This window comes from Terrapene carolina, unplaced genomic scaffold (assembly GCF_002925995.2).
Source record: "Terrapene carolina triunguis isolate 2854851 unplaced genomic scaffold, T_m_triunguis-2.0 Scaffold141, whole genome shotgun sequence".
Classification (NCBI taxonomy): Eukaryota; Metazoa; Chordata; order Testudines; family Emydidae; genus Terrapene; species Terrapene triunguis.
The window spans coordinates 1,609,821-1,627,060 of NW_020664492.1; the positions used below are offsets into that span (position 1 = coordinate 1,609,821).

General features: G+C 45.0%; 1 protein-coding gene across 1 annotated transcript in view; it reads right to left on the bottom strand.

Annotated features, from left to right (window-relative positions):
* Nucleotides 1-17,240, bottom strand: part of LOC112112901 (sacsin) — a 104,913-nt gene that overhangs the window by 59,709 nt on the left and 27,964 nt on the right. The window contains exon 3 of the mRNA XM_026653536.2: nt 9,052-9,139. Coding sequence (XP_026509321.1) covers nt 9,052-9,139 — 88 coding nt within the window. The remainder of the gene's footprint in view (nt 1-9,051; nt 9,140-17,240) is intronic.

The following is a 17,240-nucleotide window of genomic DNA, read 5'->3' on the forward strand; positions in this document are numbered from 1 at the left end:
GAATTGTCTAGGCCAGCAAGGGGCAATTAGAATGACGGTCACTTTGCCTCATTGGATCTTGTGCTGCACTCGAGGCAGTAGCAGCAGGGGCAGCAGGTTTGTATAATTTTTGGTGGTGCCCAGAACAGGTCCAAGTCCCAACCCCACCCCCTGCCTAAGGCTCTGGGAGGGAGTTTGGGTGCTGGCTCTGGGCTGGGACAGGGGGTTGGGGTGCAGAAGGGGGTTTGAGGTGCAGGCTCTGGGAGAGGTTTGGGTATAGGAGGGGTGCAAGCTCTGGAAGAGAGTTTGAGTGCTGGCTCTGGGCTGGGTGCGGGCTCTGGGAGGGAGTTTGAGTGCAGGCGGGGTGTGGGCTCTTGGAGGGAGTTTGGGTGCTGGGTGCAGGCTCTGGGACGGGGGTTGGGGTGCGGGAGGGAGTTTGGGGTGCAGGCTCTGGGCTGGGACAGCGGGTAAGGGTGCAGGAGGGGGTTTGGGTGCTGGGTGCGGGCTCAGGGCTGGGACAGAGGGTTGGGCTGCGGGAGGGGGTGCGAGGCGTGGGGCTGGGCCGGGGATCAGGAGTTTGGGGTGCAGCAGGCAGGCTGCCCCGGGGCTGGGGCGGAAGGCCAGAGAGGATGACTCCCCCAAGCCCTATCCATGCTGGCAGAAGCAAGCTCTGGGGGTGGGGGGCGGGGGGCCCTCCCCGGCCCTCCACTCCCCAAGGACCCCCAGGCTGCTGCTTAGGAGGTCCAGCCAGGATAAGCCCCCCAGAGTCAACCCGGAGTTACCTGCCGGGGGCGGGGACTACCATGCACCTCCTCCCGTCCTCCGGTGCAGCAGCCACCTCAGCCTGCCCCCGGCACCGCTCCCTTGTAGCTGGTGAGGGAGCGCAGCGCAGAGCTGCAGGGGGCAGCTGCCCGCTGCCCAGGGCAGGCAGGGATGCTCCAGGGGACTGTGGGGGCAGCAGGCAGAGCCGGGAGACGCTTGGGGAAGGGGGTACATGGGGGTGGCAGGCGTGGCCAGGGAACGCTCGGGGGAGGTGCGGGGGCAGCAGGCAGGGCCGGGGCAGAGACCCAGCCCCAAACGTTGCTGGAGCCAGGCCCCCCAGGCCCTGAATTTGCTGGAGCGCTGGCACAACAGGCCCATACAACTCACCACCCCTGAGCAGCAGTAGTGGAGAGAAGACGTAGGTGAGTTTGACTGACCAGGAGAGTAGGAGACCGTTGCTCTGGGAGCAGTGGCCAAGGGCTCCCCTGAAGCAGAATACAGTGCATTTGCTGTTCATCTGTGAAGCGAATAGGCATCTGGTCAGGGACTCTAATCAGGTGAAGATGTCATGTACTACTGAATCGTGAAGTTCACACTCGTGGTCAATCATTAAGTGAGTCCACAAGTACATTCTTTGTTCCAGGAATATAGGCTGCAGACAAGAGGATCTGGTGATTGATGCACCAATTCCAGAGATTTACCGCTTCTCCACATAGAGTGGCCTATCTCGTTTCCCCCGTTTGTTGATATAGAAAACAGTGGCGGTGTTGTCTGACATGATGTGAACAAGATGGGGAGCGAATGAACAGAAGAAAAGATTGGCATGCCTTTTTTACAGCTCGGAGTTCCAGGATATTTATGTGCATCCTGGATTCTTGAGAAGTCCATATTCCCTTTTTCATGTGGTCGTCCATGTGGGCTTCCCAGCCTACCATGGATGCGTCGTTGATGATCATCTTGTCCGGGGAGGACGGAAGAAAGGCCCCCGTGCATATATGACATGGGTCTGTCCACCACTGGAGGAATGACAGTACCTTGGCGGAGACTGTCAGCATGAAGTCCATGGAGTGATGGTTTTGTGAGTAAACAGACTGGAGCCATGTCGAAGGCAGCAGAGGTGGAATCACACAAAGGGGGTCGCATAGGTACACAAAGCCACATGACCAAGGAGGGACAAGCAAGTCCTGGCCAGTACATAAGGATTGCTCACAATGTGAGTTACGATGCCGTTGAGTGTCTGGAATCCGTCCATAGGCAAGTAAGCTTGTGCTGAGACCTAGTTCATGGTAGCTCCAATGAAGTCCATTGCTTGCGTGGGGTCAAGGATTGATTTCTCAACATTGACACTGACTCCGGGGGAAGAAAGGAGGCTGAGTAACAAAGAGGTTGATGTGTGGGCTTCTTAGAATCATAGGACTGGAAGGGACCTTGAGAGGTCATCTAGTCCAGTCCCCTGCATTCATGGCAGGACTAAGTATTATCTAGACCATTCCTGACAGATGTTTGTCTAACCTGCTCTTAAAAATCTCCAATGATGGAGATTCCACAACATCCCTAGGCAATTTATTCCAGTACTTAACCACCCTGACAGTTAGGAAGTTTTTCCTAACTGCCCTTACTGCAATTTAAGCCCATTATTTCTTGTCCTATCCTCAGAGGTTAAGAAAAAAAAATTCTCCCTCCTCCTTGTAAAAACCTTTTACGTACTTGAAAACTGTTATGTCCCCTCTCAGTCTTCTCTTTTCCAGACTAACCAATTTTTTTCAATCTTCCCTCAGAGGTCATGTTTTCTAGACCTTTAATCATTTCTGTTGCTCTTCTCTGGACTCTCTCCAACTTGTCCACATCCCTCCTGAAATGTGGTGCCCAGAACTGGACACAATATTCCAGTTGAGTAGAGCAGAAGAATTACTTTTCGTGTCTTGCTTACAACACTCCTGCTAATACATCCCAGAATGATGTTTGCTTTTTTAGCAACAGTGTTACACTGTTGACTCATAAGGTATTTAGCTTGTGGTCCACTATGACCCCCAGATCCCTTTCCGCAATACTCCTTCCCAGGCAATCATTTCCCATTTTGTATGTGTGCAACTGATTTTTCTTTCCTAAATGGAGTACTTTGCATTTCTCCTTATTGAATTTCATCCTATTTACTTTAGACCATTTCTCCAGTTTGTCCAGATCATTTTGTATTTTAATCCTATCCTCCAAAGCACTTGCAACCCCTCCCAGCTTGGCATCGTCCGCAAACTTGCCTGGATCTGGCGGCTAGGTGTCAATCATTGAGATATGGAAACATGAGGAAGCCATAACAACTGATGTGCTGCTACTTCAAAAAATACTTCGGTGAAGATTCTGGGAGTGGCAGCTATCGCAAAGGTGAGCACTCTGTATTGAAAATAGTGGGTGATCACTGTAAATCTCAGGAAATGTCTGTGGACAGGATGAATATTGATGTGAAAGTGAGTGTCCTTCATATTGAGAGCCGTAAAGCACATGCCCTTCTCTAAAGATGGAATTATCGCTTCCAGCGTGACCAGACAAAACTTAAGTTTGTGGACAAAACGACTGAGGTGCCAAAGACTGGGAATTGATCTCCACTGGAAGGCGAGACCTGTGCTTCTTTTGATGTTTCCTTGAGGGCTCATAAAGTCTCCTAGGATAGAACTGAAGAGACCTGTAGCGTCGGGTGGATGAGTGGCGGTGGAATTTTTGTTTCGGGGCAGAGTGCAGATGCCCAATGAGCGAAGAGTAGTCCTGGAGTCCTTTAGTGTGTGTAGTGATACATCTGTTTTCTGGTTAAAAAGATGGGATTTGTTGAAAAGGAGCTCCCTCTCAACGGTTTTCTGGACCTCCCTAGGAAAACAAAAAGAATGGAGCCAAGACTCTGTATGCATGACTATCACTGTAGCCATGGCACTGGAGGAGGTATCCACTGCATCTACTGCAGACTGGAGGGTAGTTCTGGCCATGAGCTTCCCTTCATCAACAAATGCTTGTAAACAAGCATGATCTTGTTGTGGAAGGTTATCAGCAAACTCCTCAAATGTACTGTAATTCAGGCCATATCACAGTTGGCTAGCAATGCCTGATAATTTGTGATCCTGGATTGCAGGCTAGAAGATGAGAATACTTTACGTCCTAGAAGATATAGACACTTCCCTTCTTATCGGCTGATGTAGCTCAAGGGTGTTGTTATTTGAACCTTTCTGCAACAGCCTGGACTACAAGGGAATTTGGAGGTGGGTGGGAGAAGAGAAATTCAGAGCCTTTGGTCAGAACATAATAGCACTTCCCCGCTCCTTTGGGGTAGCCGTGCATGTGGCAGGGGTGTGCCATACAGCCGTGGCAGGCTCCAGTATGGCTTCATTAATCGGCAATGCTATTCTTGCCGGTCCCAAGATGTGAAGGCTATCCAGAAGCTTGTGCTGGAAGGCTTGGATCTTCTCTAAAGGAATCTGGAGTTCCCCCATGACTCTCCTTAACAGCTCCTGGAATTGCTTGAAGTCATCCGGTGGGGAAGGGGATGATGTAGCCACTGCCTTGTCTGGAAAAGAGGAAGGAAACCTTGCTAGTTCCAGTGGAATTGCTAGGACCAGACTAAAAAGTTTTTCCTCCACCATCAGATCCGTATGCCTGCTGGAAGGATCCCTCAAGGGGGAAGGAATGTGACGGTTCCCTTGCAGATCAGGCAGGTTCTGAGTGGAGTATTATGTCCAGGGTCCCCAATATGGCCAGTAGGCTGGATACAACAGAGATTGTGGGGGTCCCCACAGCATGGGATACCAGTAGCTCTGTGCTGGCTGAGGCAGTAGGTGCTGCTATGAACGTGGTGGCCTCCGCGATGGTGCATAAGAGTGGTATGATAAGGGTGGTTCTTCTCCCAGTTCTGACTCATGAGAAGAGGGGGAGGATTCTGATTCTAATGACGGTACCGTTGGAGCCAGTGGAAGAGTGTAGAGCATTGGTGCAAAGGATGAGGGACCCTTTGGTTGAGATATAATCTCTCTAGAAGTGATGAGACCTGATGGAGGGGGTGACTCCAGGTCTGGAAAGGCAAAGACCTCCTGGAGTGTGGTTCCAGATCTCCCTGGTGTGAGAGGCATTCTTTTCTTTCCCAGTCATTGGTACCACCGCTGGGATCTTTCCCTGTGCAGGAGAGTCTTGTGTCTTGTGGGGTACCAGAGATGGCAGTACTGACAGAACCACAGGATCCCATTGTTTATGGGTCTTTTTTTCATGCCTGTGGGACATAGAACATACTCTGTCCCCTTGGGCTGAGCTGCTACAAGGAGCATCCATCTTCTTTGAATTGGAGGAAGACTTATAGTAGTGCTTCTTTACCTCCCAACTAGTCCGCCCCCATGGTGTTTGTGGGGGTGGTTCCACTGGACTAGAGTCAGATGTAGTAGTGGGAGGCATGATCCTCGCTGAATCAGGCAAATGTAGAGGGGGGTACCCCAGCCTGGGTCCGAGTGTGGTCTCATGGCGAGCTCCATGAGATGCTTCTGGAGGCGAAGTGCCCAGCCTTCTCGGGTGCGGCTGGGGAAGGATTGGCAAATACTACACGTTGTCGCAATGTGAGCTTCTCCCAGGCAGCAGAGGCAGCACTGGTGGTCATCACGGACCGAGAAGAATCGTGGGTAGGAGACACAGAGTTTGAAACCCAGCGCCCTGGGCACAGCCCGGTACCCACACCTGGGTACGGGGAGCGGGGCGTGAACAGTGAAAACCACAAATCTATCTAAAAACAAGTTGAAATTATTAACTATTAAAACTAAGAAAGAAAAATAAAACTAATAAATTACTATAAAACTCATAAAAACTATGTACAACTATCTTTTTTTAGAAGTGCATCAGAGATGAGGATAACGAGTTCGGATCCAGACCATGCAGTGGATAGAAGGAACTGAAGATGTGGTCTGTCCTCCCCGCCCTTTATCACAATGGACGGAAGCACAAAGCAGGCCAGGGTGCATGCGCAGACCAAGGGATGCTACTTTCAATTTCTCTGAGTCTGTGCGCATGGTACTTCCCAATCCTGCTGGAAAGGCATAACAAGTGGGGTTCCGCAGGGGTCTGTTTTGGGACCGGCTCTGTTCAATATCTTCATTAACGACTTAGATATTGGCATAGAAAGTACGCTTATTAAGTTTGTGGATGATACCAAACTGGGAGGGATTGCAACTGCTTTGGAGGACAGGGTCATAATTCAAAATGATCTGGACAAATTGGAGAAATGGTCTGAGTTAAACAGGCAAAGACAAATGCAAAGTGCTCCACTTAGGAAGGAAAAATCAGTTTCACACATACAGAATGGGAAGAGACTGTCTAGGAAGGAGTATGGCAGAAAGGGATCTAGGGGTTATAGTGGACCACAAGCTAAATATAAGTCAACAGTGTGATGCTGTTGCAAAAAAAGCAAACATGATTCTGGGATGTATTAACAGGTGTGTTGTGAGCAAGACACGAGAAGTCATTCTTCCGCTCTACTCTGCTCTGGTTAGGCCTCAGCTGGAGTATTGTGTCCAGTTCTGGGCACCGCATTTCAAGAAAGATGTGAAGAAATTGGAAAGGGTCCAGAGAAGAGCAACAAGAATGATTAAAGGTCTTGAGAACATGACCTATGAAGGAAGGCTGAAAGAATTGGGTTTGTTTAGTTTGGAAAAGAGAAGACTGAGAGGGGACATGATAGCAGTTTTCAGGTATCTAAAAGGGTGTCATAAGGAGGAGGGAGAAAACTTGTTCACCTTAGCCTCTAATGATAGAACAAGAAGCAATGGGCTTAAACTGCAGCAAGGGAGGTCTAGGTTGGACATTAGGAAAAAGTTCCTAACTGTCAGGGTGGTTAAACACTGGAATAAATTGCCTAGGGAGGTTGTGGAATCTCCATCTCTGGAGATATTTAAGAGTAGGTTAGATAAATGTCTATCAGGGATGGTCTAGACAGTATTTGGTCCTGCCATGCGGGCAGGGGACTGGACTCGATGACCTCTCGAGGTCCCTTCCAGTCCTAGAATCTATGAATCTATGAATCTATGTGTAACCCCTCAGTGGAGTACAATAGAGACCATCACTCGAAGAAGAAAAATCAGGTCCTATGTGTCTCAAACTGGGAACTCAAAATTAGTGGATATTTTTACCTTAATCTCTCTGTGCCTCAGTTCCCATCTGTAAAATGGGGATAAAATTACCACCACACCTCAAGGGATATTGTAAAAATAAATTCCTTAATATTTGTGATGCTCTCAAATATTATAGTGACAAGCACCACAGAAAAGCCCATGAAGAAATTAATAATTCTGTCTTCAGAGCAGGGTCTGGATAGTGTGCAGTAAATAAGCCATGGGGACAGACATTTATCGACAACGAGGAAAAAAAAATATTGAATATCTACTCTTTCAATGAGCACCATCTATCCTGTGCTCTGAGTAAGGCAGAGGTCCTGATGAAAAAAGGGCATGATCACGTAATTAAAGACTGTATCATAATATATATGCATAAGGAGCAAATTAAGGTTACATAGACAACTTTAATTCTGACATTTCCTAATTTTTGTGTGTTTGACACTGCAACCTTAATAATGTTCTTTTAACGGTTTGTGCATAATATTATTTTGATTCATATGTCAGAAAGAAGGGGAGCCTATCCGAGGTTCTAGGTAGGCATCTTTGCCAAAGATTACAAAAAACAAACTCCCCATCTCCTTGCTCGGCTAACCCCATTAAAAACCCACCCTCCACATCAGCCTGTGTCATCAGATGCACCTTGCAGCATGATCTGAGGATCAATCTACCAGGGCTATTTCAAATCAAGGGGTGGAGTTCATTCCAAAGCTGGGGGCCTTTCATAGAGAACTCTGTACCACCAGCCCCCTCTCTCTTAAATTGAGAGGATCCAGCTCAAGCACCTCTGCTGATTGCAACTGCAGCACTGTTGCAGGAAGACAGAAAGAAAGAGGGCATCTCCCTAGTAGAAAGGTCCCAGTACACTGAAGTCAAGTTAAATTCCCCTTAAATTCAATGCAGAAAGCCAAAGGCAGCCAGTATATCTTATGTAACAGCGTTATCACTAAGAAGCGCCAGGCAGGTCACTGCATTCTGCAACACCTTAAATTTCTAGATTGACTGAAAATGTAGCTCCATTTACTGAACAATACAGCAATCCACTCTTGAGATGATAAAGGTATGGATCACAGTAGCATGTGGCCATTTTATGGCCACATGCAGATGATAAAAATTATTTCTTGACACTGCTGCTATATGATCATCTAACAATAGCTGAAGATCCAACACTACCGCCAGATTGCACATATCTTCAGTCAAGGACAGAGAAATTATTCTTATCATACTTTCTGGCTACTCCTTCCAGCATCAGTTTTATCTGGATTAAGTTTCTGCCAGCTAGCTCTCATCCATGCCCCATAGCTCCCTAAAACACTAGGTCAGACAATCAATAGCACTGTCAAAGTTGTTGACAGAAAGAATGGAACAGAGTGTCATTAGCATACTGAAAGCATCACAGGCCACACATCCTCACAAAATCTCCTGATGACCTCATATACACACACACAACAGGAGGGAAGAAATGAGCAATTTCCACATGCCTTCTGGGAGCACTGGGACACAAGTAAGTAGAGGTAGATGGGGAAAAACCTCACCAAAACCAACAGGCAATTTTTTACTATCCTCACCCTCATCAGGACATCAAGTCAACCCTCATCCTTCTGCCACAGGGATGGAACCACCAATAAACAAATAAACTCCACAACACCACACCGGCCTCTCCTCCTTTTCAATAACAAATCACATCCTTCACCAAGGAACTCTTACCTTCAGAAGCCATTCACTTCCACACTTAAAAGACCCCAGCACCTCTCCACGAGTCTCGCCCCAGAGAGAGACAAATCCTATCCCCATTCTCCTGTCACAGGAATGGAAATACTGACTGAAACAGCCAGGAATCACCAGTATAGGAGAAAAAGAAAAGGAAAAACAAAACAAACCCTCCCAAATGAAGGTAAATTCCCACTCCTGGTACAGTTGCAATGCATGTGGACGTGATGGTTTCTCTGAAAAGAGACACTCTCCTCTCTTTTATTCCAAATGATCCACTCTACTGAATTGCAGGTTCTCCTTAGGTACAATCCCAGTAGTGAGAAAGTAAGAGTAGACTGCTGTGATGTACAAGTAAAGAGAAAGCACCACTACTCATTTAAGGAAAAGCGTTACTCAGAACTGTGCCAAAGAATTAATCAAAACATTTCACAAACTCCAAACATATAAGTAAACAGACAACTGTTTATCTTACCTCCTCCTTTCAAACCTTTTGACTGAAGGTTTAAGAAAATAAGATTTTCAGAATTCAGACAGTCCCCAACCTTAGTACAATCAGATAACTGAAATAGAAAAAAAAACGGAAGATCTTGATGTTGTACATTCTCCAATATCAATACTTTGCAATGGCTTTTCTCCAGACATTTTGAGACTGTTAAGTCCTTTTTAGATATTAAAATTTAGAGACCAAGTCTCAACACATTGCTTCAATATTTAGTCTCTAAATACATCATTCTGGTGTCTTCAATTGTGCATGACATGAGAGTGCAATTTTTTTCGGTTACATACAGGACAAAATTCTGCCCTCAGTTACATGAATGCAACTTCATTTGACTGCAATGGGAGCTATACCCATTTATCTAGGGGCAGAATTAGATTCCAAATGTTTTTTGTTCTCCTGTTTTGATTCTTTCCATTTGTCTTAATAATTTGCAATAGGTCTAACTTTCAGAATGCAAAGAATATAAATCTTAGATTATGTCTTTTACCTGGTGGTCTAACCAGCATTCCACAGATGAATTCATGATGTCAGTAGCTAGAATAGTAAATGACTATGAACATGTAATTCTAGGAAATGCAAAAAGCTTCTGTAAAGTGCTTTATAGCCCCAGATGCTTAATAAATCATTCTGATTGCAAATGTGCCTTCTTTTGTTTGGAAAGTGGCACATTGGGGCCACTACTGGACACAAAAAATAACAAGACAATAAATCATTTTAAGGAACAGGTCAAAAAAGACCTGTATACATATACCATATGCATATATTAGATGCACACAGCATATATACCCGCAAAGGAGTATTTATAGGCTTGGAAGGATTAGATTTTTATTGGTAAGTGTTGATAATTGTTGATTTCACCATACACACATGAACTGATGGAAAAGTATTTCCATCAATAAAAATGGAGATTTACAAATAGGTAAAGTAAGAAAATTCTGTTTGAAAACTTAAAAAGTATGATCTAGGGATATTTAGTTAGGGATATTGATGTTGATATCTTGTATTTTAACAGTTATGAAGTTCTAACTGTTTGAATCTCAATATCTACTGTCATTAAATAATTATTGTTTGAAACCCTGCCCCAAAATGTCCTCCAACTGTGAAAATTTAAATTGATACGAATAAAAAAAATGCTTAAAAGTCATAATTTGGTGCAACTGTGAAAATTGAAATAGATATAAAGCAAAAATGCTTAAAAATAAACATCAATGTTATCTGTAAAAATTATTTTAAAAAAAGAAAAAAAATCGGCTAAGCCTAAATATATATGGGTGATGTAATCTCAACTTGGATCTAAAACTAGCAATATCACAATGGAACAATGAATGAAACTATAGTACTCTGTAAGAGGATATACAGCAGCAAAACTATATTGCAATAAAACAACTGAAAAATTTGATCATTTCGGCCCTCTTCTGCCCATGCAGACCTCTGCACTCATATCAGATCAGGGCCTAGTTGTCTATCAAATCCTTTAATAGCTATATTTCTGCTAGATTGTGATTGCATTTGGCAGGGATTGACTCAAAAATGACAGAATTCCTCATTATGCATCCATACAATAGATCAGGGGTCGGCAACCTTTCAGAAGTGGTGTGCCGAGTCTTTATTTAGTCACTCTAATTTAAGGTTTCGCGTGCCAGTAATACATCTTAACATTTTTAGAAGGTCTCTTTCTATAAGTCTATTTAAATTAAAATGCAGAGCCCCCCGGACCGGTGGCCAGGACCCGGACAGTGTGAGTGCCACTGAAAATAAGCTCACATGCCGCCTTCGGCACGTGTGCCATAGGTTGCCTACCCCTGCAATAGATTATACTCTGAGAAGATACCAGTACTCATAGTATAGATACCACAAATAAAATTATAGGTTACAGTGAGACATCTGTTATTTGTGATGTTACATTCTAAGATATCTTCAGTGAGCCTGAAATAATCAAGATGATTTAACAGAGAGAATTTTAAATAGCCACTGCCAACTTGAAATCTAGTCAATTTCAAATAATTAGCTAGAATTAGCTTCAGTTTATAGTGAAGTTCATAACGTAACTACTTTCGATCTTATTGCAATAGATAAAAATGAATTAATCACTTGGCTGGATATAAGTGATTGCCTAGTGACCTGTGATCATTACTTGATTACATTTGGTATTGGCAAAGGAGTGTCCCACCCTCTGATATATATTCCTGGTGATTCAAAAGGGCTAACCTCCCAAAAATGAGAAAAATGAGCTAAACCGATTTGGAGTTAAAAATTAGACAGAAAAATGTGAATGAAAATTAGGAGTGTTTTAAGGAGAGTTTATTAGAGGGCCAAAAAGCCACAATTCCACAATCAAGAAAGATGACAACTTTGGCTAAAAGTCCATCCTGGTTCAGTGCTGAAGTGATGGCAGCAATTAAAATAAAGCAATATTTAACAAGGGAAAAAGAGAGAAATATAGCAATCAATATGAATTAGAAGATATGAAGTGCAGAAAATTGATAAGGCAAGCTAAAGCCATTAGGGAAAAATCCACGGCTGCCAGTGCTAAGAATAATAAAGAGTTAAAGTATATTAGAAACAAAAGAAATTCAAGCAATCCAATAGGCCCATTATTAAAGATGAGATGGTAAAATTGTTAAAGGCAGAAGTGTTAAATTAATACTTCTGTTCTTTATTTGAAAAGAAGCTGAATCATTTACTCCCCACACAAGGATAGTAAAAGACTTTCTAGTCCTTTCGTAACTAAGAAGGATGACAACATCTGCTTTGGATAAACATTTTTAAAATTAGCAGGTCCAGAAAACTTACACCTAAAAAGTCCAGAAAGAGTTGGCTGAGGAGATCTCTGGCCCACTGATGTTAATTTTTAAATAAATCTTGGAATGCTGGGGAAATTCTAGAAGACTGGAAGAATGCTAATGGGGGGCCACTCTTCAAAATCAAGAGTGGATAAATTTCTGGAAGATATGCTGTATCTATACACAAGATATTGGGCTCGACATAGCGGTAGCTGGAGGAAATTTAATGGCCTATGTTATAGGTCAGACTAGAAAATATAGTAGTCCCTTCTGACCTTAAACTCGATGAATATAAGTCTATTTGCCCCTGACTCTCTATGCCAATGTTTGTAATTTCAAAATCATATTTTCCTCATTATAAATGTTTTTTCTCTCCTTGTTTGTGCTGTGAAAAACCCATAATCAGGGGAAACTGACTATAGTTAAGCTTTTATAGTGAAGATGACTATACACAAAGTATTGTCAAATGCACAAAGCAAACAAAAAAATAAACTTTTTTTTAATCCTTTTCAATCACAGCAATTTTAAGTGCTACTTGTAACAATAGCAGATAAAAAAAATCAATGGCAGAAGTGTTATACTTAAGTTGATGCTATCTTTGTAAAGTGTGCCTTTACAATAGTTAAAGTTTATGCCCGGAATCTTTCAAACACTTATTGTCAGCAGCAGCCTTCTCCCAGCTCCAAAGCATGCACTGCCACTCCCAGTTTTTTGCAAGTTTTATTTTCTTTACAGATTTTAGCAAACAGAAAAAGTCTTTTAACCCCTTCCTTAGCCTGAGGCATAGACGACTCATGCCTTCTCATACTGGAGGGGCACAATCTAAAGGGGAGGACACATAACTGCCCCACATGTTTCTTCATCCCAACAACCCCCCTGCCCTGCACCCAGCCGGGGTCTGCCATTCTCTCCCCACCCCGTGTTACCTGTGGGGATGAGGAAGGGGAGGGGAGGCTCTCTTCTTCTCCCACTGCACCCCATCCCCCCACCCCCACCCCACCCTCCGTGGCATTTTCAGCCGCTCTCCCTGGCAGCTGGGCCTGGGCAGGGGGTGGGACGGAGCTGCTTCTCACATGGCTCAAGCCAGTCACTCAGGGTTACTGCTCTGTGCATCACAGCAGCTGCCTGAGAGAGCCTGGCAGTGCCCCCACCTGAGTCCAGCTGCCAAAGACAGGGGCAACTGTCTGTGCTGGGGGGAGAGAGGGGGCTCCAGGTCTCTCAGCTCTTGTCGCCAGCAGATGGGCCTGGGGACAGTGCCCAGCTGCCAGGGACAGGGACCAAGCATGCTGGGGGGCAGGTGCAACAGGAGGACAGAGCCCCTCTCCCTCCCTGCCTTGGCAGGCCAATCTGGGGGGGGGCACTTGACCCCACATGCCCCCACCAACACGTCACCTCTGGCAGGCTTCAGGGCCACCCCTCCCAGAGGTCTCTGGTACTCCTTCTCCTGGCAGCTTCCCAATTTAAGTCAACTCAGCTCCCTTCCTGCAGCCCTAGGATGGCTTCTCTTAGCCCCCGGCCCCTTGCTCCAGGGACCCACCATAGGAGCTAGCTCCACTTCAAAGTGGCTTCCCTCCCCAGAGAGCAGCCTGTCTCAGTTCTATCCCCCAACTGCCCGTTAGCAAGCTTTAATAGGCCCAGGTGCAGCCTCTTTTAGGAGAAGTTTTTAAACTAAGGGCTATGGCAAAATAAGGACCCTCTTTAAGGAGGCGCTTTTAAACTAAGGGCTGAGGGAAAACTGACAGGAGCAGAGGGACACACAGTTCGGACAGAGACATCCCATAGGGGAGGATCTATTAACTAGGATTCTCTATATCCTAGTAAAGAGAAGAGGATAGAAGTTGATAAAGTACAGGTAGAAATTGAAGAGACACAGTCAAATGAAAGAGAGTCCCATTCAATTACATCACATGAAGGCAGACAACTAAACAAGGACAAATTTTATAAGTGCTTGTATACAAATGCTAGAAGTCTAAATACTAAGATGGGTGAACTTGAGTGCCTGGTATTAAATGAGGATATTGACATAATAAGCATCATGACTTGGTAGAATAATGACAATCAATGGTATACTGTAATACCAAGTTTCAGAGTGGTAGCCGTGTTAGTCTGTATCAGCAAAAACAACGAGGAGTCCTTGTGGCACCTTAGAGACTAACAAATTTATTTATGCCCAAATAAATTTGTTAGTCTCTAAGGTGCCACAAGGACTCCTCATTGTTTTTGTAATACCAAGGTACAAAATATATAGTGTAAGCAGAGTCAGGATGAGCTCTACCCTGACATCTGGTGGTGAATTATGGCGAGTGTGGAAAAGAACTCCAGGGGCTGATCTTGTTTGCATAGGCAGACCCACTCGCCTGGCATGAAACAACAGCAACTGAAAGTGGTTACTTTGGCTGGTGTGGGATCCCCAGTTTCTCTATTATTGGGGCAGGAAGAATAAAGTTTTGTTACCCTGATTCTGTGAATCAAGGCCAGTGGAACTGTTGTATGACAGAAGGACTGAGTGAGTCCTTCACCATTACCTAAGTAGCACTTGCTTGACAAGGAGCATGGGTTACAAAACCCAGTGAATTGAGAGAGGATGGGGACAGGTATTTGTACCTGATGGTATGGGCCCCTGCTGAGGGTTTGAAACACCAATTGCACCATCTCCTCTCTCCACTGTTGAATGTCAGAGCTAACTTTGACTCTATTAGGAGTCTAGTTACAGGCTGCTGAGCTGAATTCACTTTGGGCCAATGGTGCACCAGCACTGGGGCTCTCCTACTATATATGAGCTGAAATTGCTAAGAGCTGAAATCACAAAAGAGCAAAAGTTATTAAGAGCTGAGAGCACTGAGTGCTGTGTTAACTAGTGGGGGAGCCTGAAGCTATATTGCTCAGCAGCTGGCGGAGCAATTTGTGGGGACGACTGGAGGAGCAGCGAGCGGCGTGGAGCCTTGTGGGGCCGGTTGGAGTGGCCCAAGGAACGGCGCGAGCGGAGCTGTTTGCGGGGACGGCTGGAACGGCTCACAGGTCGGTGAGCAGAGCGGAGCAGCTTGTAGAGCGGAGCAGTTCGTGGGATGGCAGGAAAGTGGACTGGCTCGTGGTGAAGGCTGCGGCGGAACCCCCATGGAGAAACAGACGGCTGGCCAGCCTCGGATCACGTAAGGTGCCCCTTAACACCCTGCATGCCCCCCCCTGTTTTTTACTCTGGGGTGGCACTGACCAGGGACAGAGACTTTGGGGGTTGTTGGACTTTTGGGACATTGGGTGGTTGCTGGACCCAAGAGACTTTGGGGGTGTTGGACTTTGGGGACTCTGGGTGATTTTTTGGGTTGCTGGATTCAAGATCCAAAGGGAAAGGACACAGCCCAATTTGCTGGGGTGGGTTTTGCTCATGCTTTGTGTTATGAATCCTGTTTGTGGTGTTTTTCCAATTTTATGCTGATGTCGTTTACCTCACGTTATTAAACATTTTCTGCTACACTCAGACTCCGTGCTTGCGAGAGGGGAAGTATTGCCTCTTAGAGGCACCCAGCGGGTGGTATGTAATTGTCCCAGGTCACTGGGTGGGGGCTCGAGCCGGTTTTGCATTGTGTTATTGAAACGGAACCCCTAGATACAGAACCCGGCCCTTGTTGCTGCCAACTTAGATGGGCAGAAGGGTTACAATAGGAATGACAGAATAGGTCATGCTGGTGAGGGAGTGGCACTATCTGTGAAAGAAAACATAGAGCCAAATAAAATAAAAATCTTAAATGAATCCAACTGTACCGTAGAATCTCTGTGGACAGAAATTCCATGCTGGAATAATAAGAGGACAGCAATAATAATATATTACCGACCACCTGACCAAGATGATGATGGTCATTGTGAGATGCTCAGGGAGATTGGAGAGGCTACAAAAACATAAAAACCCAATAATGGGGGATTGCAACTATCCCCATATTGACTGGGTACATGTCACCTCAGGACAGAATGCAGAAATAAAGTTTCTAGACTCCATTAATGACTGCTTCTTGCAGCAGCTAGTCCTGGAACCCACAAGGAGAGAGACAATTCTTGATTTAGTCCTAAGTGGAGCACAGGATCTGGTCCAAGAGGTGAATAGAGCTGAAACACTTGGTAATAGCAACCATAATATAATTAAATTTAACATCTCTGTGTGAGGGAAAATTACCAAAGAAGCCCACCACTATAGCACTTAACTTCAGAAAGGGTAAGGACACCAAAATGCAGAAGCTACCATATATACTTGTTCATTAGCTTGTTTGTTTATAAGCCGACCCCCCAAGATGGATAGGAAAAAATAGCAAAAACTGTATGACCCTTTCATAAGCCGACCGTATATTTCAGGGGTTGGCAAACTTTGGCTCCTGGCCCGTCAGGGTAAGCCACTAGCGGGCCTGAACGTTTTGTTTACCTGGAGCGTTCGCAGGCACGGAGCCCCTCAGCTCCCAGTGGCCGCGGTTTGCCGTTTCCAGCCAATGGGAGCTGCAGGAAGTGGTGGCCAGAACATCCCTCAGCCCGCGCCACTTCCCGCAGCTCCCATTAGCTGGGAACGGTGAACCGCGGCCACTGGGAGCTGAGGGGATCCATGCCTGCGGACGCTCCATGTAAACAAAATGACAATGTATTAGATATTCAATTCAATAATTCCATAGAGCTTAAAATCATCAAATTTTGGTGTAGACCCATTGATAAGCCGACCCCTGCTCTTTGATGCTTCACTTTTTTACCAAAAATATTCGGCTAATGAACGAGTATATACGGTAGTTAAATGGAAATTAAAAGGAACAGTCACAAGAGTGAAATGTCTGCAAGCTGCATGGAAACTTTTTAAAAATACCATAATAGAGGCTCAAATTAAATGTATACCCCAAATTAAAAACAACAGTAAGAGGACTAAAAAATGTCCCCATGGCTAAACTACAGAGTGAGAAAGGCAAAAAGGCATCCTTTAAAAAGTGGAAGTCAAATCCTACTGAAGAAAATAGAAAAGAGCATAAACTCTGGCAAGTCAAAAATAATTAGGCAGGTCAAAAGGGATTTGAAGAGCAACTAGCAAAAGATTCATACACTCACAGCAAAAATTGTTTTAAGTATATCAGAAGCAGGAAGCCTGCCAAATAATCAGTGGCGCCACTGGATGATGAAGGGGCTAAATGAGCGCTCAAGGAAGACAAGGCCAATGCGGAGAAACTAAATGAATTCTTTGCATTGGTCTTCACTGCAGAGGATGTGAGGAAAATTCCCACACCTGAGCCTTTCTTTTTAGGTGACAAATCTTAGGAACTGTCCCAGATTGAAGGGTCAATAGAGAAAGTTTTGGAACAAACTGATACATTAAACAGTAATAAATCACCAGGACCAGATGGTATTCATCCAAGAGTT